Here is a 24268-nt window from a genome sequence, read left to right as displayed (position 1 = left end):
TCCATGAGCAGGTTTGAAGTGGAGGCTAGGAATCAGTTTGAGTATTTTCCAAGAGTATGGTTTAGGTATGTGGATGATATTTTTGCTGTTTTTGACACACATTCAGACACCATAGATAATTTTATTTCTAAGTTAAATAATCGTTTTCCTTCCATTAAATTTACGCATGAAATTGAGAACAACGACAGATTACCATTTCTAGATGTATTAGTTATTAGAAATACTAATAATTGCCTGGAATTTGATATCTATAGGAAAAATACGACCACACGCAGATATATTCCTAATGAATCACATCATAGTGTTGAACATAAAATGGCTAGTTTAAATTTCTTAGTTCATAGATACTTAGTTTCCCACTTTCCAACGAAAGATATGAAATAGAAAGAGATTACATTAGGAATGTAGCTGAGTGTAATGGATATTCTCCTTCACTAGTTGATAAATTAATTAGAAAACGTAGGTATAGGTTAATTATTTCTGAAAATTCGACTTTTCAAGTGGAGAAAGATACGTCTAAATATTTTTCGATACCGTTTGATAGAGAGTTATCCCGTGGTCAAAAAGGAATTTTTAAGAATGTCAATTATAAACTTGCGTATAGTGCTAATAATAAATTACAACAATTATTAGGTAATCCAAAAGATAAAACACCTCCACTGGAAAGGTCGGGTATTTATGAAATTTCTTGTAAAGATTGTAATCAGAAATATGTTGGGCAAACTAGAAGATCAATATTAACTAGATTTAAAGAACATTTACAGTACGTCTGTCCGTTCTTTAGCTAGGGGGTATCCGTGAGAGGGGAAACGATATTCTCTCGATGTTTTTCGTAAAAAATTAGACGACGCGTCCCGGCGTCCCATCAATAAAAATTCAACAAATTTGCAAGTACCCAATAAAATAAGTGGGCGGAGCGATTTGCGGTGACGTACTCGTCAAGTCGACGTATAAAATATATTGCCGTATATTTAAATGTTTTTTTTTCCGCATTCCTTTCATAGACACAGATCCAGCAGACGTACTGTAGCTCAGATAAGATATGGTAGACCGGATAAATCTTGCGTTGCCGAACATATTGTTGATAAAGAACATTGTATAGATCTTAATAATTTAAAATTAATTAAACAAGTCTCAAATTACAGGCAATTAGATGCATATGAAAACATCAGAATTAATAAATGTAAAGATAGTATGAACAGAGTCAACGGTCCAATTCCTTCCAGTTCTTTGTTCCTACTACTCTAGTGGCGGAAATCTAACCGTTACGCTCAGTGGGCTCTGACTCGGTTGGCTAGATTTTGCCACGCCCACTCGGTGCCCACTGGGCGAGTATATAAACGCTCAACTTGTAGATTGTACTTTAGTTTATAATCATCTGCTGATGATGCTAACATGGTTAGCAAAACGCGCGTCCAGTGTAAAAGTAAAAGTGTTTTGGTGTATTGTGGTGATTTAGTGTTTTTATTTTGCTGTGTAACACCAAAGATTCCAACCCTCAACTGTAATTAATATATATTATTAATAAAGTTAATATATAAACAAGGCCTATCGTTTAAACTTAAAACTGTAAAAAATACAACATGGCAATTTTAAAGAATTTCAATTTTCGACGTTTTACAGGTTATCTCACGTGTCCCCAATTTATTTTTCTGTCTTCTAGTTTATCTCGCATCTACAAATCGTCGAAAACAGATACAGCGGAACAGAAATATCGAGTACCACATTCGTTTTTTGCTCTTTACTTCGTTCAACTCCCTAATCTTGTGGGAGCAGAGTGCCCCATAAAACAAGCCAGGCAACGTGATATATCGCGCTGGTTTGGGGCCGACAGGGCTCCGCAGAGGTGGTCCAGCGTCTCACCGGACCGCCAGACCTAGGGACAGTCGCGAAAAAGAAGGTAAAAAGGTTTCTTTTTGGTTTTTCTGGGAAGTTGACTCGAATTTCGGTGAAATATCGGTAAGGTTTGGTTGCAGATAAAATTATGACCGCGCAAACCGTCGCTTAACCTTTAACCTTAATGGCGTTTGTCGCCTCAGCCTCAATATCTGTTGGTAATTTACTTATTTCGTTTTGAGCCATTTCTGGCTCCAATTCAATCAGCAATCGACACGAAAGAGAATTAAAAAATATTGACTCAAAACTGACAACTAAAGAGACAGCTTTATTTATTTGTCAGTCTTATACACGACGATAAAATTGCATTATCGTCTTGTATAAAAAATAACTATTTTTATGATTTAATTATAAATGTATAGTTTTCAGATTTTTCTTATCTCTAATTTGACAGTTTTTTTCGTTTTGAGCCCTAAAACCAATAACAAACTCATATCCTTACCTTTTCAGCGTTTGATGCTTGCCACCATTGATCGCCATCTTAGGCTTGCCCTTATCCGTACTCGTACTCGTCGGAGTGATGGAACTGTGACTCGCAGTCGCCGTGGTGTCACTCACGAACGAACTCACGCTAGTCTCTTTGCTGATGGGCGTGGTACCTGATTTTCCGTTGGCCAGCGGCTGATGGGCACTGGCAGAATTTCCCACTGTTGGAGTATGGTTATGGTTTCCGTTGTGGGACTGATGGGCTAGGCTTAGCTGGAGGTTTTTGGGCACCGGTGGAGGTTTGTCCTCCACCGGGAGCATGTAGGAGAGCATGGTGAGGTTTGGGGGAGGGGGGATTTAGGAAAGACCGGAAAACATCATTCTTTGTGGAGTGTCTGCAACAAAAAGTCTGAAGTAAATCACTCAAAAATAATTTAAAATTTTAGTGGTTTTTTGATTCGACCATAAAATAGGTTTTCTGAAAGATTATTAATAATATTAACTAAAAGCGTCTGTCTCACTGTATAACTCACAGGTAAATTGTATTTTTTGGAAATCGTCTGTCGAAATATTCCCTGACTCATTGAACACACTTTATATATCTTGGTCCTTATTATTACAGGGTGGTCCGAACTGTGTTCCGGAAACTTTGGCAGCATATTCGATCTGCAGATAAAAATAAATAAAAAGTTTTTTTTTTATAAATGTTTGTCCTAAAATGCTTAGTTTCGAAGATACAGGGTGTAGAAGTTTCATTTTTATTTCGATTTTTTCGAAATAATTTCTGAACTACCTAACGTCAATATTTGGGTGAAAATCAGTGTCTAGGAGTTTTTTGACATGAGAAATTTGATTTTGAAGTCAATGTGACTCCTACTTGTAGAGAGCGCCACCTACATATTTTTTAACTAGTTTCTAACTATAGTTCTCTAGTCTGTACCTGTATAAATATTTTAAGAACGGTTGTTCGTAGCAATTTTTACCAAGAGACATTTTTTATGTAAAAAATCACGGAAATGTATATTTATTTGCTCAGTAATTTTATACAGGTACGGACGAAAAACTATTATCCTTCAAAACAGTTGCAGGTGGCGCCCCACATTCAAATAGATGTCATATTGACATCAAAATCAAATTTCTCATGTCAAGAAACTCCCAGACACCAATTTTCATCCAAATATTGTCGTTACTTCAGAAATTAATTGAAAAAAAAATGAAAATAAAGATGAAATTTGTACACCCTGTATCTCCGAAACTAAGCATTTTAGGACATGCACTTATACGAACTTTTTTACTGATTTTTATCAGCAGAGCATGCTGCCGAAGTGTCCGGAATACATTCGGACCACCCTGTAGATATAATAATAACCAAAATACAGTCAATTAAATCAACCTAATGTTAAGGGAACCTGCGACTATAAAATAATAGATGCACAAGTGTCCTTAGTCAATACTAAATTATTTTGTCAAAATTTCACAAAATAAGTTTTCAAGTATGCAATAGGTTAGCATTGATTTTTTTTCTATCTGTCAGGCATTGAGTTATTCAAAAAAGCCTTTAGAAATAAAATAAAAACAGCCAATAAAAAAGAAACCTTCAAAAAGAGACGAACTATAAAAGGAAGGTCTCCCTCTTTTATAAAAGGTCATTATTTCTTAATGGCCTCTATCCCAAAAAAACTGCTATTCATCGACTTATTAGACGAATATATTTTTAGGGATGTATAACAGTACAAAAACTTTCACCCCGATGATCGATAGTGATACAAAATGAAACAGCAAAACTTGCATGACGATTAGTTGAGATATATAGGGCGATAATGACACCTGGCGAGTGTCAGTTTAATCACTCTAAAATGCCCTATAAAAGGGTGTTTTGTTGTAGTGTACACCTGTTTTAATTAAATTATTGAAGTAAATGACAGGGTATTATTAAATGGGAAATAATTGTGTTTAAACTTATTAAGGCACTAATTGAAACAGAAATTTAGGTCTTGAAAAAGTCTATGTTTTTTGAATTGTGTGTGCATCATATAAGATGAAGTGAATGAAGTAATATGAGCTACTTCAGCTATTAAATTGAGAAATTGAAGGACATGATTGAAAAAGTGTTGTTTGAAATGTTGAAAAAGTAAAAAAAACCAATCCTAAATGCGAACATTGTGTTATAGTATGATCCCAATGCAAAACATCTTCATTTAGTGGATTAAATTCTGATATAATAGAAGACATATTGAGTTGATATGACGCGACCAATGACTAAAAAATCCAAGGAAAAATAACACCCAAGAGCAAATTAATTAACTAATCACCATTGTAATAAAGTTTATACAAAGTTCATTACACACAAACTATTAAAAATCGCTAAAATTGTCGCTGAGGACCAGCTGATGACTCATTCGTTGCCACCAACAAAATGGCGTCTAATGTCACAAATTCTGCAGCAGCCCGTATATGGGCGTTACATGTCTTTGTATTCTTTGGTCATTGGACGCGAAAGTATTTTAATATTCACATTACTTGTTATCAAAAAAATATCAGAACCGATATTTTTCTATTTTGGATATCGAAATTAATACCTTATTACGCACAAACGGAATTTTCTAAATAAAATATGACAGTAATGCGTGTAACTCGGTAAGCATGGAATTAACACCAGCTTGTAATGCGAAACCTCCATACTAATTCTGTCTATATCCCATTTCCAGCTACAATCTATCGCTGTTCCGCATTCTAATATCGCCAAATGAATTTAATACTGCTATACAGTTGAGTAATAAGCCAGATTCCTTATTGCTATACGGGCTTTACTTTGATGATCGCGCTTGACGAAGAAAAAAGTGCTTCTAGACCTAACATATTGTAAAACTTGCCATTTTGAAAATTATATTAATTAAGTATAGAAAATTTGAAAGAAAAGTTCTTAAATTTCTAAATAATGTCTATACGCTTGGCGCATTCTCCGCCGGTGCTGCCACCATCGGAGAATGTCGTAAACAACCGGCATATACGGTTTAAATAGCGAGTATACGAAAAAGTTATTATATAATTATTTTAAAAGTGTTAGGCAGTTATATGCGAAAATTCTAAAAATAAAAATAAAAAAGTAAGTATTTTCATATCTTCACAAGGTCTAACTGGTATTATATTTTATTCAAGCTAATAAAACTTTTTAGATGAGTTCAAGATGTTCATAAAAAGTTAAAGTTCACAAGAGTTCCTCAAGAAGCTTAAGGATTCTATGATTATTAATAGTTACTGATTTTTTTTTTTAGAAAATGCATAAATTTAATGGCTTTTTAATGCCCTTTAGCACAGAATATCTAGCTACGCCTGTAGGCTCACGCAACGATCTCTATTGTCAATTTGAAGTTTTATATTGTCGGAAAATCACAATAGGTCTGGTGAGGTAGAGGATGTAGAGGCCCGGTGGCAATAGACACACCCCAAATTCCATTGTCACGGTCGATTTTCGATTTTTTTTGTATCAATTCGAGCGCACAATGGAAGAGATTATACTAAAAAGACAACTTTTTACTTGCTATTTGTTCAGGATTTAAAACAATATAGTCGACTAAAAATTCTGCATTTCATGTTTTAAATACCATACGATCGAAAAAAAAACGGCGTCAAAGACGGCTGAGGAATGACATTCGGCGATAATTTTGACGAGGTCAAGCCATAGTAGAACTAACGCGACTTCGTTTTGTGTATTTAGGTTATTAAGCTTATAACCACCTAAGAACAGTTTCTTAAATAAAAAAAAATCTCCAGAGCAGTGAAGATGAGTGTATACAAGACAGTGTTCATACCGAAGTTGATATTTGGCTGTGAAAGTTGTTGGGTATTAACTAAAAGATTGAAGAGTAAGATCCAAAGAATGGAGATGTTATATCTACGAAGAGTACTTGGGGTAACAACGAAAGATAGACTAAGGAACAGCTTTATTACCCAAGCAGCATTGGCGTCTAAGTCGCGTTTTATCCTAAATTGGGATAATTATAGTAAAAATATTATTTTTATGATTTAGTTAGAGACATATATGTCAGATGGCAGCGAGGGAAAACAAAACAAAAGTATTTAAGTGTGGAGGATGTTTGAAGATCATAATTATTACAAGGAAAGATAGACTAAGGAACAGCTTTATTACCCAAGCAGCATTGGCGTCTAAGTCGCGTAAATAATAATAATTATTATTAATCATAATTATTATTGAAACACTTTAACCAACTCTGTAACTCGTTATCCAAGGCAAAAAAATTAAACGCAAACAACTTTATTGATAAATGTATTGTTTCTACTTTGAAAAATACTAATGGGCCTTAAAATTAAAGAAGTTTTAAAAATTTTCTTGAATTTTTTTTTAGTAAAATGAGAATAATTTATTCGCAGTCGAAAAAATTGTTTCCGCGTGTTTTTTTAGGGTCAAATATTTCAAGTTAATGTATTCAAAAAGCAGGAATTGCTATTTTAGGAACGAAACATTTTCTTATTTAACAACATGGCGGCTTTCACTTTGTTGTTTTGGAGATTAAGATGGAGTAATTCGAGTAGTCGCATACTGGACTAATAAAGTCGCAGTTCGGCCTTAACAGGTAGTATACTAGTCGCAAGATTGCCTAATTTAGTCATCCTAGAGTCTAGCTTGTGCCGCCCTCTATAATTTAAATAAATGAGGGAGTGGATAAACTATCGGTAACATATGTCGATGTATATTTAAATTTAGTTTTATATGTACCTTTCTTATGTCCCATTTTAATTAAGTTTTTTTTTATAAAAACAAAAACAGCACTGAACTGTCTGACTGTACAGAACAATGAAGTGAAAATTTAAGATTTAAGGTTATGGTTCAATACAGTTGCAAAAAGGTAGTGACTCGACGTCCTACCAACGTAAGAATAAGGAAATCTAAACAACGTTGGAATTAGTAAAACAGACGACGTATGCATAACGTTGGAATAGGTCCTGAAACTGACGTCGGAAAACTCTATATTGTCCAACGTTGTAACTACGTTGTCCGAATCACCTAAAGATCACTTAAGCAAAAAAGGTTACAAGACAACGTTTATTCGACGTCGCAGAAGCTTCTACTTTGCTGTAGTATTAGTCCAACGTCGGCACAACGTTATAAAAACGTTTAAATTTATTTTAATACCTAAGGTAGGGAGCTAACTATTTTTTGTAACTAATCCAACGTTGTGTTTAGTAAACATGTGGTCGCAAGTCGTGAAAATGCTACTTGGGTAGAGAGGAACTAAAAGTAGATTCGATTCTGAATAAAATTGAGCAATGTCAGCTTATGGACATTTGATTAGAATGAACAACGACATACCAGTAAAAGGCGTGTGGGAAGCTAAAATGCAGGGAAAGAGATCAAGGGGAAGACCAACCAAAACATGGAATGACACAATAAAAAAGATAGTGCAGGATATAGAGGACTAACATTAACAGAAGCCAAAAGTTTAGCAAGAGACAAAAATAAATGGAAACAATTTGTGTATAGTGTAGAAATTTAGTGAATTTATTTAATTTAGTGTACCTTACACGTTCGGGTAGAAAGGTTTTTAATTATATATATGAGCTAATAAGTCTATCCAAATTTGTTTAGTATATTCAATAAAAACAATAATTCACTACCTGAAGAAATTGTAAGTAGTGTAAAAGCTTGATAAAACAAGGATACACAAAAAGGAATATTTATGATGCTGAAAAGAACAAAAATAAAAACAAGATATATCCTTAAATTCGGCTTTCTTTACACATCTTTCAAATCTCTCTACAGCTTCTAACGATCTCAGTCAATGTCTTCAACACTCTATCAGTTTTAGTAAGTATTTTTATACGACTTCGTGTTCACAACCTTTCTTTTGACTGTTCCCATAAATTCTCTCGAAATTTCAACGCCGGAACTAAAAAAAGCCGACACTAAACTTACTTTGTGGGTTTCCTGTTCCTGCAATATATTTCGCATCACGATATTACAGAAGAAAAGAGTTATAGATAGATTGCTAACATATTTAAAGAAAATGCTACCCTTGTAATAACATATACAGTACAACAGAATGATTCAATGTTAACGGAACACTCGAACGTAAAGTTTGTTAAATAGTTTTAGTATTATTTATTTAATTCTTCCAGGTTTTACTAAAATATCGTGTCATTTTCGATTCTATATAGTCAAAATCGATATATCGAAGCATTATCATCTTTAATTTAGAGTTTCCAAAGTTTCCTCTAGCAATAAAATCTCCCTGATGGTTTATTGGCAACTCTAAATAAGGGTGAACTCGCCCTTTTGAGACCCTTAGGGGTGGAATCTATTTAAATCGTAAATTAAATGTTTTGTCCCTCGCTGCTGAGGGGAGGACATTTTATCTTTGTTCAGAGATCCTATATGATTGTTAATTCCATTTCCAAAAACATAAACTAGAATTTTCTAATAGTTATTTTTTGTAGAAGACTAGTCTGTCGCTAGTGAATTAATTTCGGAAGACGATAATGCAATTTTATCGTCGTGTATAAAACAATTTTTTTTCCATAGCGAGTTACGTTTTAAAAAATATTCAGAAATTATTTCAAGGAATTTATTACGAGTAAAAAAATATTGTACTGGGTTGGCGTTGGTTTCTATGTAATTTGACAAATAAATAAAGCTGTCTCTTTAGTTGTCAGTTTTGAGTCAATATCATAGACTAATTTCACGTACTAGAGATAGATTGGACACTGATATAAAACTTTGAATAAGAAGACTAAGGAAGGAGCATAATGCTATCCATGTATTCATGCATGGTGGGCGGAAAAAGCACTCTAGGGTGGGGATCCTTGACAGTTCTGTTTGACGATTCATTTGACACATTTCAATTTGATTTGAAATTTTGTGGATTTGTCAGTCTTTACGGAGCTTATTTTATGTTATTTATTATTTATTCTACTACTGATAGTTGTATAAAGGTAATAAATCTAGATGGAAATTGTGGCAGAACTTAAATTAACAGTGACACTATCGCGATTTATCGAAAAAGACTCTAAAATAGTTGGTTGTGTAGCGTGCGGTAGATCTCGGCAAAAATTGAGTGAAATAATAGAACAACTTTTCGCTAGTAAGTGACTATATAATATACACACGTGTAGTAAACCGACTTCACTTACATTAACTAAATTATATATTTTTCTTGCATTTTAGTTTTTATTTATTACTTGTCAAAGATTAGATGTCAAAGAATTTAGATACGTTAATTTGACTTACCTGCTTCAGTAGCGTATCGGATGTTTGTGTTAATAAATACTTATTATAACTTATCTATTTTTATTAGAATTATATATTTTTATAACTATTTTAATAACTACCAACATTTATTCACCACGTAAAATAAAACAACAAATTATTGAGTCTACCCTACATCATAGTTTTACATTTTTTAAATAAAATTAGAACGACACTGATAAACCGGAATTTAAGTCGGCCATATTTGAGGCCCATCGCGGTGTATCTAAGATTTTTGAGATGCTCCTTCCTTAGTCTTCTTATTCAAAGATATAAAAGAAATAAATCCGTCATTTAGAGCCACCTGGTGATCCGGAAGAAACTAATGGAGAGCTTTGGCATAACATAATTTTAGCGTTCCGTTATTTATTAACGCTAACTAAAACGGTAACGTTATTCAAGCGCAAAATTCCTTCTTGTAAAATATAAAATAATAAATATGGACTTGTTTACTATATTTTGTTTTATTAGATCATTAGAAGTGTAACATATTCAAAACTAAAAATAAAATTATGAAATTAACAACAACATTAGAGCAGCACATAGCGCCTATTTTTTTGATTTACAAATAAATTACAATATAGTAAAAATGTTATAGACTACTCATTAACTGGTACTAAAAATATAATATTATGTACTTACTTATTTATGATTAAAAATTAAAGATTTTTCTTTTATTTCGTTCATAAATGTATTATGAATCTAAGATGTCTAAAATGTCTTTAATAAAAAAAGTTTAGTATCTAACAAGAAAATGATGATCGACTGTAAATAACAAAATGCACAAACTAATAAAAACACAAACTATAAACACAAATCACCGAACTTTCCGGAAAATCAAGAACATCTGAATTAATAATTATTTAAAAATGATTTAAAAATAATTTGACGGATCACCAACATTTTGATAACTCTTTGAATAAGAAGACTAAGGAAGGAGCATATCAAAAATCTTAGGTACACCGCGATGGACCTCAAATATAGCCGACTTAAATTCCAGTTTATCAGTATCGTTCTAATTTTATTTAAAAAATGTAAAACTATGATGTAGGGTAGACTCAATAATTTGTTGTTTTATTTTACGTGGTGAATAAATGTTGGTAGTTATTAAAATAGTTATAAAAATATATAATTCTAATAAAAATAGATAAGTTATAATAAGTATTTATTAACACAAACATCCGATACGCTACTGAAGCAGGTAAGTCAAATTAACGTATCTAAATTCTTTGACATCTAATCTTTGACAAGTAATAAATAAAAGCTAAAATGCAAGAAAAATATATAATTTAGTTAATTTAAGTGAATTTCATAAATGATCGGTTTACTACACGTATGTATATTATATAGTCACTTACTAGCGAAAAGTTGTTCCATTATTTCACTCAATTTTTGCCGAGATCTACCGCACGCTACACAACCAACTATTTTAGAGTCTTTTTCGATAAATCGCGATAGTGTCACTGTTAATTTAAGTGCTGCCACAATTTCCATCTAGATTTACTACCTTTATACAACTATCAGTAGTAGAATAAATAATAAATAATATAAAATAAGCTCCGTAAAGACTGACAAATCCACAAAATTTCAAATCAAATTCAAATGTGTCAAATAAATCGTCAAACAGAACTGTCAAGGATCCCCACCCTAGAGTGCTTTTATGGCGCTTTTTCCGCCCACCATGCATGAATACATGGATAGCATTATGCTCCTTCCTTAGTCTTCTTATTCAAAGTGATAACTAGACCATAGATGGTTGTAAATATAGAGGCTGTCATGTCATCTTCATGTATAAATTAGAAACCTGTACTTGTCTTGTACATGTCTTTTGCGCCGTCTGGCGATGCGGAAGAAACTAAATTTGTAGTTCCATGAAATTACCATTGAGTGTCTAAGGCCCGGTCAATATTTTTTAATTCTCTTTCGTGTCGATTGCTGATTGAATTGGAACCAGAAATGACTCAAAAAGAAATAAGAAAATTACCAACAGATATTCAGGCTGAGGCGACAAACGCCATATCCAAACTACTTCCATTTAAATCCCGAATAACTTATGAAAAAGAATACAAAAATTTTCAAAAATGGAAGCAATTAAAAAACGTGCGAGATGAAATAAAGTTTTTAACGTATCCTCGCTGTTAAAGTATCATTTAATCTGCCCTTGCGGTTAAAGTACTATTTTATCTACTATTTTTGATAGATATAAGGCAATTTTAACAGTTGCTATGGAAAAAACGGTTTAAATCGGATAATAAATAAAGGAACGAACTGTTGAAATCATGTTTCTTGCATCTAATAACATTAACCCATAAAACAAAAATAACAATCGCATTCAGAGTAAGCTGTAATGGATTCTTCCTTCCCGGAAACACCAACAAAACAAAAAAAACTCCCAACGATCTAGCAGAGGGCACTTTGCCTTTCAATCTTCCATCCAATTCCGACTGGCTTGTTTATTTTAGCGCCTAATATCGCTCGTGCATCGGGCGCACTGATGATGAAACAGACGAAACCTCGTCCAGCTGGACTGCGTTCGAGTTTCGGGCGTACAAAAGCAAGCTTTGACCTATTTTAAAGCGGATGGCGCAGACGCTTTACCGCAGCAGGAAGGTCGTGGGATTGCAGGAATTAGTACAAAGGTTTAGGGCAGGGAAGGCAGATAAAACCAATGCACGCAAGAGGGATGGTATAAGGGCTGTTTTAACAGGAAATCAAGGGAAAAGTCTTTATGGAAAGGAACGATGGTGCAAGCACGAATGATAATTAACAAGGAGGAGTAATAAGTTGTTTTAGATTTATATTCTCTTTGTTTCTTTTTGTGGAATAATATATTTTTTTTCATAGCAACTGTTAAAATTGCCTTATATGGAAAAAATAGTACTTTAACCACAAGGGTAGATTAAATGATACTTTAACAGCGAGGATAGGTTAAAAACTTTATTTCTTCTCGCACGTTTTTTAATTGCTTCCATTTTTGAAAATTGTTGTATTCTTTTTCATAAGTTATTCGGGATTTAAATGGAAGAATTTGGATATGGCGTTTGTCGCCTCAGCCTGAATATCTGTTGGTAATTTACTTATTTCGTTTTGGGCCATTTCTGACTCCAATTCAATCAGCAATCGACACGAAAGAGAATTAAAAAATATTGACTCAAAACTGACAACTAAAGAGGCAGCTTTATTTATGCTTTATATTGTCAAATTACATAGAAACCAACGCCAACCCAGCACAATATTTTTTCAACTCGTAATAAATTCCTTGAAATAATAATTTCTGAATATTTTTTAAAACGTAACTCGCTATGGAAAAAATATTGTTTTATACACGACGATAAAATTGCATTATCGTCTGCCGAAATTAATTCACTCGCGATTTCATCGCTCGTGAATACCATTATTCAACTTTAACCCTTTATAGGTTGATTGGAAGTGTATTATCGCCCAGTTTGTTTGCTATGCTTATTTCTATACGCGCCTTGACCATTTAATCAACCATATCTATACGATGGCCGAATTGGCGCGAAAAGTTAACGTAAAGATAAGCGCGCATTTATTCGCATCGGACGGACGTATCGGACACACGGAACGGACGAAAATTATTATTTGCCTTATTTTAAATGAGATAACGCACATACATACGTATCGGACGCATCGTAGACACGGAAATCCGTTCAGAATAATTAGAAAAGAATTAAATCCGTATATTATACACGATGCGTACGGATACCGTCATTAGTAAATTCGATCAAATGCGCGATGTAAACAGGATTCGACTTGCAGAATTTGATTGTCGTCTCTAAATTTTTCATAGGTTATCCAAAACTATTGGAAAATGTTTGCTTCATCTCTTATCAAGTCATCAAACAAGGTATGAAATTCTCCATACAATTTCCTCTTCATATTTACATTATGGACCCAAATTCGTTTTTTTGTTCCCTTGCTCTTCCTCTTCAAATGCACATTCAATTACAAATAATTCAGAACTACTGCTCATTTTAAATTTGGGAAGCGAACGTGAAAATCAAAGTTTCGTAGTAGCCCGCTTCGAGGATTGCACTAAAATGAAAATGCGGGAAGAAAATCCGAATATAATATGCCATGATAACAAATATATTGCGATTCGTATGCGTCGGTTGCGTCCGGTGCGAACAAATGCGCGCTTACCTTAATTAGATCGTTAACATATCCTGTATATTTTCGATCATTTCTCATAGGATGCGAGTTTCTCGAAAAACAAAATTTCATTTACTTGATATGGACATATTTTTGAGTAGAGAGCTAACAGAGATAATCATAATGAACTTACTCTTTTTTTAAATTGGATGATACATACAGTTTATACATTCAAAAAGAAATTGTTTTTCATCAATTTTTGTATATCAAAACTTCATAATTGCGCCCACGGCTAGTGTTTCTTTTTGTAACCCATCGTCTGCTAAGCTAGTTAGTCAGGAGTTTAATGACTCACTAACACTAATGAGTTTGCTGTACGAAGCTAGGATGCCATACGTAAATTTGATAATTAGCTTGCTAATTAGTATCGCCTTGAATCAGATTAGGAAGTCTCTTGTTTGTATTAAATATTAACAATATAACCCAGAATTCATTCTCTTACCAGGTACCTATTATTCAAATATCTCTCGATGTCACAGAATCAAATAAAATATATTTAAAATGTTTCATGCATCTCTTTTATTTTTTAGTCGCTCAGTAGAACAATATGCCTGAGGGCATTGTAGAATGTAGATTTTAGGAGGTTTAGCTATACAGAGGCAAGACAGCCAGTAAACTTGTTTAATTGTTCGCTAATTTTTGAGTACACCAGAAAAGGAACACGCTATACAATAGCTATGTCATAAAGTCTACCAATTTTAAGGCCCAAAATAGGATCTGAAAGCCTGTTCGCTGTATTTGCTAGACAATTGATTTAAAGACAAAATGTATGTTCTTAAGTTTTTTAGCAGCTGATTTGAGATTATAGCTACGTACAGAACGACGAATATTAAATCAAAGTGTGTCTTTCTCGGATATGAACTATTAAAACAACCAGTAAACTGTGAAGGTTACGTACGAATGATTGTAGCAAAGTACCAAAGGAATAATTGTGGTACTCTGAGACGTTGAACAGTGCTTCGAACATGGCTCTAGAGGACAAAAATGCAAAACTTCTCTTTTATTGTAGGCAATTTATTCAAACTAGGTTTATTTGACACAAATGATGAATACTCTCATTGTACTAAACGATGATGTTCTTAGTCCCACGCTTATAAAAAAAATCTTATAAATAATAAAAATGTTGGAACTGTGTTCTATCTAAGGAAATAATAATTTATAGTATGAAAACGGTGTAAGTATTAAATAAATCCCTGTGATAAAAAAAATTGAAATAACATTAGAACATGATTCCTACAATAAAAGCCTAATCAAGGGCCTAATATAAGATAAAAATATTTTTCTTTAATGAAAAAGAAACATTAATGTTATATTTAATTAAAAAAAACTTAAGATACTATAAATTTACTTTAGGACAACAAAATGCATAGATCGTAACTACTCTGATTCAGAAGAATCACTGCTGACAGAATCTTCATAATTTATAGTATCCAAATCACATTCATTCTTCATAGATGAAGTATCCTCATATATAAGATATTTCTGTACATCATTTTCTAATATGTTAATTTTTCGCGTTGTTACTGTTCTTTTTGTTGGTATGAGGGGTTCGGATGTTAATAGTTACCTCTTTAATAGACCATATCCATATATTATTTTTTCCTTTTCTTGGGTATGAGGTTTTATAATAAATTGAAAGATGGAAACTTTTTTTATGCGACATTTCGCTCCAACATCCAACATAGTGGGCTTTTTCAGGCATCAAGTGGTGTCTCATTTGACTGGAAGATTCATCAATATCTACTAAAGAACACATTTTTTGAAATACAAATCATTTTGAGTTCTTGTCCTTATGATCAAGCTAAGTATTAACCAGATCGGCATTGCTTATCAATTTTACTCCATCTGGAAAAGTATTATAAAATAAAGTTCGTCGCAAGCAGACGCAGGTGAACTATACAAAAATTAAAAGTGTATGAATATGACTACAAAAATATTCAATAAATACGATATGTTTTGATATGTTGTTTTGTTTTAATGCCTTTTTGAAGTTTGAAAACGTAAAATTTGTATACCCATTTAAGAATCATCTTAAAAAATAAATAAAAACTAAACAATGACGAACATGTTTAGAAATAAATTTAAAGAACATTCCTTGTTTAACAATATCCATAGTGACTTTCAATTAAGTACGTACCGTTTAACCATTTTAACTCCATAATATACAGAACTACTATGAATGTTATTCTTTTCACTGACAAGATAATGGTCGCAAAATTTATTTTTAGTGAAAATATTTGCTAACAAAAAACGCTGTTATATATACAGGATGGTTGAACATTACTATAAGTATAAAATTACATATTCAGATATTAGTAAATTTTGACTTTTTTTTCGATTTTTGTCCATGGGACGAAGCACTGTACGTTGTATTAAAGACATATTCTTACACTCAAAAAAATAGATAAAAACAACTTAAAAAAAGGGTATAGGAAATCGCTGTAAGCAAGAAGTAATGGTTCTTCCAACTTCCAATTGATTGATACTGTTGTTAAATTGTTGTAAACACATAAATTAACACAATACAATAGTTTGACAATAACAGTACTACAAAACATTGAGACATACTGCTTGGAACACAAAAAAATGCTGTTATATTATTATTATCTACAATAATCACATTCCTGACTTAAATTAATTTTTTTAAACTCCATAAATATTAATAAAACAACGAAGCAGTTTTGAATTAACATTTCAATTAATTACTTTGAATTATGGAATCTTTCGTTTTCGTGCCTTCATAGTTATTTTTTATACAAGACGATAAAATGGTATTTTATCGTTGACCGAAAAGATTAATTCACGAGCGATGAAATCGCCAGTGAATTAATTTCGGGAGACGATAATGCAATTTTATCGTCGTGTATAAAACGATATTTTTTTCCATAGCGAGTTACGTTTTAAAAAATATTCAGAAATAATTATTTCAAGGAATTTATTACGAGTAGAAAAAATATTGTGCTGGGTTGGCGTTGGTTTCTATGTAATTTGACAAATAAATAAAGCTGTCTCTTTAGTTGTCAGTTTTGAGTAAATATTTTTAATTCTCTTTCGTGTCGATTGCTGATTGAATTGGAGCCAGAAATGGCTCAAAACGAAATAAGTAAATTACCAACAGATATTGAGGCTGAGACGACAAACGCCATTCTACTATTTTATCTACTATTTTTGATAGATATACGGCAATTTTAACAGTTGCTATGGAAAAAAAATAATTAAAAGTGTCATCATTATGAAAATAATATTCATTAAAGAAATCTTTTTTCCATAATATAGGTGCCTACTAAATAAATATGTTTGTCAACATTTCACAACTTTTACATTTTGTGTACATACTCAACAAATATGTATTAAACAAATATGTTACGTACACCTGAACAAGGCCAGAATGTAGGATGTGTAACGAAATTTTTTAAACCGAATACACAACAAAATAAACCGTACAAATACTCATTAGCGGGTTCTAGAACGATGGCAGGACTAGATAATGCGTTTTTTCAGATAGAAAACACTTAAACCAGAAATAGTTTTTGCCGGCATCATGAATGCCAAGGCTATTTGCCGCTGCCTTTTAATATTAGAATGCTCTGTACGTTAACCTGAATTAGATTTAATTCAGTACCAAGTACCTGCTACGTACCTACCTTCATTTTTCGATTGCTTAGTTTGAAGTAGAGATAAATATTATGAGTACTTTCTTTATGGTTAGCTAGTAGAAATGTGTAACAAAATCGATATTATTAACTTATTAACATTATTTTTGCATAGTAATTGAAAATATCAATGCTAAATATCGACAGCCCCACTAATTATTTTAAAATATTAGTTTTTTACCTGTATAGAAATTACACATTTGCTATCATATACTTGTTCGTATTTGTATTACGTATAATTAATAATTCAAAATGACCTTTGAATTCAATTATTGCAACAACCTATTGTATTATGAAATTAAAAATAATATATGTTTTTATACGACAGAATTTTTTTTAAAGTTTTTTAAAATAGGTAACTCAATAAATTTTACATATAAAAATTGGCTTTAGTGTTTTTTCTCATAGGCATAGGTATCTGAGAGCATGTGTAGGTAATTTGGAGTATTTTCTTAAAATATACGAGGTGTCCCAGAAATAAGTGCAAGTATTTTAACCGGTAGTACAGTTCAACCCCAGAAACACGCCTATGAGGCTTTTTTAGCAAAAAAAAAATTGAAAAATCGGAATTTTTTTAAAAATGTTTTGGATTTTTTTTTAGTTTTTAGTTAAAAATCATAATTTCTTGATAATATGGCAACATAGGTAGTAGATTAAATTTACAAGAAAGAAAATCCAGAAAAGATCAAGTGGTTCTCAAAATTTTAGCAAAAAATCATTTGTTTTTGGAAATTTGCAAAGTAAAATAACTCCGTTATTTTGGACTTATTTGAAAAACGATTCAAGTATATATTCAAAATATGTTTCTTTTATCGAGATCTACCACCCCTTAAAACACTTACACTTATTTCTGGGACACCCTGTATAGAGTTCTACAGAGTATCCCAAAAATGGTTACGTACTGAAGGTGTATTTTTATAATAGAACAGCCTGTATATTAATTGATTTTCGGATTCTATTGTACAAAAATAGAGGCGTGTTTTATAAATAATAAGAATTATAATAATTTTATATAATAAATAATTTTATAATAAGAATTATAAAAGCTACTTTAATTATTGTTAAAACATATTAAATATTAATAAAAAAAATTCTCATATTTTACCATCTTTCTTTTAAATTAAAATTTCGTGAAAAATCAATTTTATAATCAACTATATTCCTAAAATTCTGAAAACATAAAATTTTCTCTACTTTTTCTAATACTTTCTTTAATGCTTCTGTTTAACTATTATTGATTTCTTTTGCCCTTCCACATCTTGTCCTTGGCAAAGTGTATTTTATTTATAACCCTAGGGTTTGTCTAACATATTGCATGACGCTCATTTTGAAATTGACTCATTATCTTCAAAAAGCAGATCTAATTTATTAATGGTATGCAGGTATAGTAAAAATCGCAAATATTTAACTTGAATAACATACTTCCATGTTAACAAGAGATAATTTATAACAATTTACGAGAAAGACAGGCAAAAATTTGTTAAAAAACTTTGTAATTTTTTATTGATACAAAATTAGAGCATGATGATAAATAAATTATTATATATTAATTATTATTTTAATTATTTTTTTTTTGTTTTATTTCAATCATTTCTTACAACTTTGCAAATTAAAAAAACCTCTCCCAAAATAGCGCAGATTTTCCTTTTTTTTTAACACCTTCATCAAAATTCCTCTGTTTTACCGCGCAATTTTTGGAAAATTTCCAAAATATTCGCTGTATTACTACGTGTTTTTTTTTTGTTTACCAATTAAAATATTACCTAGCTCGTAAACCTCCCCTAAAAAGCCTCTGTGTTTGAAACATTGCTATAGCAACGCGCTAAAGGTGTAGTAGATACAGAAAAACAAGGAAAAGTTAATTCAATTATTTCGATTGTTATCTGTCGAATAGCCCTTCGTTAGTTACTGAAGTCGTTAGTTAAATCACGTAGTCTGTAAATAAAGTGAATTTGGGTATACATAATATACAGGGTATGCATTTATAAACTACTAGCGTGTACCAGCGACTTCGTTCGCGTCGAATTAATCATTTGTAATGGTGATGATAAAGCAAAGCAAGAATTTCGATTAACATACAAACTGGATAAAATTTTCTCACATTTATGTCTACACTATGAGAAAAAAACAATATGGCGATATTATTATATAACTTGGTAATATTTGAGGCGTAGTTTTATCTCGTTGAAATTTGACTTTCGAAAAATCCGTTTCCCAAAAATAAGCTCTTTACGCCAAGCAGTTTAAGCAGAATCGTGGTTAACAAATTACCCAACTTTTTGGAACACCCTGTATGACTTTATAAAAAATTTCAAAATATGTAAAAAAAACCAAATAAATTATGCTTGTCCAAGCGTTTTTCCGAAAGACTAACCGTTTTTTAAATAACAAATATTGTAATATTTGAGGGGCGTTTTCACCCTCTTGGAATTTGAGATTCGAGAAACCCCTCCTTATCGAACCTCTACACCCCACAGTCAATCCGTTTGCCAAAAATCAGCTTTAAACGTCAAGCAGTTTAAGCAGAATCGTGATTACTCAATGGTCGTATTTTATGAAACATCCTGTATAAATTTATAAAAAATCTTAAAATATGTAAAACAACAAAATAAAATATACGTGTTTAAGAGTTTTTCCGAAAAACTCAGCGGTTTTTAAATAAAAAATATTTTAATATTTGAGGGATAGTTTCACCTCCTTAGAATTCGAGTTTCGAAAAATCCCTCCTTGTCGAACCTCTACACCCTAAAGTCAATCTGTTTGCCAAAAATCAGCTTTTTACGTCAAGCGCTTTAAGCAGGATCGTGATTAATCAATGATCAGATTTTTGGAAACACCCTGTATACATTTTTAAAAAATCTTAAAATATGTAAAAAAACAAAATAGAATATACGTGTTTAAGCGTTTTTTCGGAAACTTGACCGTTTTTTAAATAAAAAATATTGTAATATTTGAGGGGTGATTTCACCCCTTGGAACTGGAATTTCGAAAAATCCCTTCTTATCGAACCTCTACACCCCAGAATCAACCTGTATGCCAAAATTGAGCTTCTTACGTTGAGTGCTTTGAGCAGGATCGTGATTAATCAGTATGTCAGTCACTTAAGGATTTTATATATTAGTATAGATATAGATAATGTTCTTGTTCTGCTAGACTTAGATATAGATAATAATTTTATAGATAAATATATTATTTCAGTGGCGGATACAGGAATTTATTTTAGGGGGGCCTAAATAAAAAAATTATGTAGAATATGCTTTTTAGGGCGCCATTTTTAACTCAAAAGGCTAATATGTAACCCAATTTACAGATTTTAGGGGGGTCCGGGCTCCATGGGCCCCCCTCTGTGTCCGCCACTGTATTATTTCATGACTATAATATTGTTAATATATATTATGTATATATATTAATAATTCATACATTTTTAATACATATAGATTCTGAAAATAACAATAAACAATGATTTTGAGATGGAGGCTACTAGGTATAGACATATACAGGGTGAGTCTTAAATAAGTGCAAATATTTTCAGGGCTGGCAGGTCTCGATAAAAGAAACATATTTTCTCTTTACCGTTTGTCAAAATAACCGAGATATTTTACTTTGAAAATTTCCAAAAAAATTATTTTTTGCTAAAATCTTGAGGACCACCGGCTCTTTCCTGCGTTTTCTTTCTTGCAAATTTAATTTACTACCTATGTTGCGAAATTATCAAGAAATTATGTTTTTTAACTAAAAAACTCCAGAATTTTTTTCAAAACATTCCAATTTTCACATTGTTTTTTTCGCGACAAAAACCTCATAATCGTGTTTAAGATTGAAATATACTACCCCCAAAAATATTTGCACTTATTTAAGACTCGCCCTGTATAAACATTAATTCCAGTACAATATATACATCGATCTTGTGGCATCCCCCGCAATTCGCTTTATAGATAATTTGAAATATTATTGCAATAATTATAATAATTATATGAAAAATTATGTTAAAATAATCTTAATATCCGATTATTGGATTTCCAAAAGTAACATTTTTAAAACAAACAAATATATATATATATATATAGAAACGTAACTCAGGAATAATCTCGACCTTAACACCCTTCTCGAGACCTTTCTCCATCTCGAAACATCTCTATAGCAACGCGATTATACCCCCGACCAAAATCCCAAACCTTCTTTTCGTTCCTACCTGTTTCACTTGTTCCACAGCCTATTCCCCTTCTAAATAAACAAACCCCAATCACTCACACCAACCACTGTATACCACCACCACTACCGGCACCGCTACGACCACCGGAAGGAAACAAGCGACGAGCGACAACAAGAAAAACAAAAACAGCGACGTCGAAATCGCAGCAGGCTGCACCAGACCGGTCGTCTTTACTGCGCGAAGGCGGGATTCGAACCGGCTGTATGTGAATGAATATTTAGCGAGGATGGAAGGCTGTGTTGTACAGCCGTCGCAGGCGGCTGTGCGCGCGATTTGGCAGCGGCGCCGCCGGTCCTCGAGCGCGTGTTCGACGTGTCTGGACGAGTTGCGCTGTTGCCTGGTCGTCGGGAATTTACCTATATATGGGTATTTTGGCCGAAATCTAAAAACTACTCCTGCATCCTTCAGGCAGGAATCCACGCTATCGAAAGATGCTTTATGTAAAACTGGCTAGGTATTTTTACACAAATGAAGAAGGAAATTAAAGATAAAGGATTATACTATATCCGTATTGTAGCACACTTTTAGACAACTTCTTTATTTTTAAGATTTTGATGGTCAAACATCAACAACATATTCCTTATCCGTTTGGACTAAATTTTCTCGAAATAAAGACATAATTTAAAATTCCGTTACAATAAGGAAATAGATTGAGGTTTTGTGATTACAGTGATATATAATTTATATGGTTTTGTAACAAATTCCTCGCTATTTTATGAGAAATGCTGAAGCTCTGCAAACCTTAATCAAGCCTTAATCAAAGCACGTATGTTTGGATTTTTGGGTATGGCTTAACACGATAGAACTTCAGGAAGGCAGATTTCTGAAATATAATATATATTTCCTTCGGCCACACGCCCGCTTTACCCAACCCCTCAGAGCGACCCTAAAGTACAGCGTAATAGACTCTAGGAAGTCAAGGATATTCCTTGATTTTTCTCGGTCGTTAATCCTAAGAAATTTCTTCGATTTCAACAATAAGTAACGGTTAAAAAATAAGCTGTCAAACTGTCAAATAAAAATCGTAAAATGCGGCAACACATCTAAATGGCTAATTTTCCAGGATCTTTTAAATATGGGCTACGCACGCGCCTTTAGGTTGAGGGTGGGTGCATTGGGGTGAAATGGGGTGAATTTATGATCCCTCGGGATTAAATGTATAATGAGCAAAGAGAGAGAAAGTTCCTGATTCGTGACGTCTCGGTTTGCGGCGGTATTACAAATTTAATTTTCCTTTTCCATTTAGTCTATTTTTGTATGCATTACGTGGATTAAATTAGATTTTGGAAAAAGGACCAGAATAATTTAAACAAAGTCTGGAAAACACCAAAACTGTAAAGGAGTAATTATTTAAATGATGGAGTAGTGGAGTTTCAATTTTAACTTCTTTCGGTACGAAAACGAATAAAATACAAGGTGAATTAGTGCGAAAAAAATCAACTTCTTTGTACACCCTGTATAACAATCTATTTTTCTAAGGTAATATCAAATATCGTCGATATCCACTTCTAAATGTCGATGTATAAAAGAATAATCAAGGAAAAAGAATAAAATTAGGCCTTTAAATTATGGATGGAGCTAATATATCGATAATGCAAAATATCGATATGTTTTGCTAAATGTTAATGTTTTCAGAATAGTCAATAGGTCTGTTCTCAGAAGAATCCCTGACTAGTCAGCGCGTTTCTTATTGGTTGAAATGTGTAGAAACCAGACTAACAATCAGAGGTTTCTACGCATTTTAACCAATGAAAAACGTGCTGACTAGTCAGGGATTCTTCTGAGAACAGACCTAATGATGAACTGATCTATTAATTAGAGATGTAGAATATGTATCGATAATTCAAAATATCGATATGTAAATATTGCTAAATGTCCATATACAAAAAATTATTGAAGAAACAATAGAAAAATAGAACAAAAACTGGCCTATAAATTAGGAATGGAGAAAATATATCGATAATTAATATCATTCATTGCTAAATGTCAATGTACAAAACAATGAAGGAGTATAAAAATCGATTAAAAACTGACGTGTTAATTAGAGATGTACGAAATATATCGATAATTTGAATATCGATATGTATTACTAAATGTCAATATATAAGAAATGATTAAATAAAAAGTATAAAAACTGAATAAAACCTGGCCTATAAATTAGGGATGTAAAAAATATATCGATAATTTTCCAAGATGTGTATTGCTTTATAATATCGATATATCGAAATTAAATAAAATTTATTTTTGTCAATAAATGATAAAAAATAATTTACTTTTGAATTGAAATGATAAAAAACTGTAAATATAATTTGAACCAATAAAATACGATTTTTTAAAAAAATCTTCCGAAAATTATAAAAATTTACATTTTTGTCATACCCTGTATAATAAACTAATATTGTAGTAAAACACAAAATCAAAAGCCAGAAATATTTTATTTAAAAAAGATCTCAAACAATCTGAAAAATTTTACTAGGAAACTTTGATAAAATAAAACAATAACCCCTTTTTAAAACTAATATATATTTAAAAAGAAATATAATTATGTATTACCCTTTTTCAGATTTAAAACTTTCACATTATATACTAAAATCAACAAATATACATACACATCAAAAAAAAAACAATTATAATGTATAATAC

At 32.0% G+C, this 24268-nt stretch overlaps 1 protein-coding gene across 2 annotated transcripts in view; it reads right to left on the bottom strand.

The window, feature by feature from the left end:
- LOC115879005 overlaps positions 1 to 21869 on the bottom strand; it is a 137234-nt gene extending 115365 nt beyond the window's left edge. Inside the window, exons 1-2 of one of the 2 annotated variants that reach the window (XM_030895629.1) lie at positions 21605 to 21869; positions 2339 to 2717 (exon numbers count right to left, since the gene is read on the bottom strand). In XM_030895629.1, the coding sequence (XP_030751489.1) occupies positions 2339 to 2655 (317 nt within the window). In that variant the 5' untranslated portion in view covers positions 2656 to 2717; positions 21605 to 21869. The remainder of the gene's footprint in view (positions 1 to 2338; positions 2718 to 21604) is intronic. The other variant, XM_030895630.1, reaches the window with a different exon arrangement.
- Positions 21870 to 24268: the final 2399 nt, after the last annotated feature.

The sequence above is a fragment of the Sitophilus oryzae genome, unplaced genomic scaffold (genome assembly GCF_002938485.1).
Source record: "Sitophilus oryzae breed Bouriz unplaced genomic scaffold, Soryzae_2.0 scaffold_154_pilon_pilon, whole genome shotgun sequence".
NCBI lineage: Eukaryota > Metazoa > Arthropoda > Insecta > Coleoptera > Curculionidae > Sitophilus > Sitophilus oryzae.
Note: the sequence above shows the minus strand (reverse complement) of the source record. Positions and strands in the feature narration are given on the sequence as shown.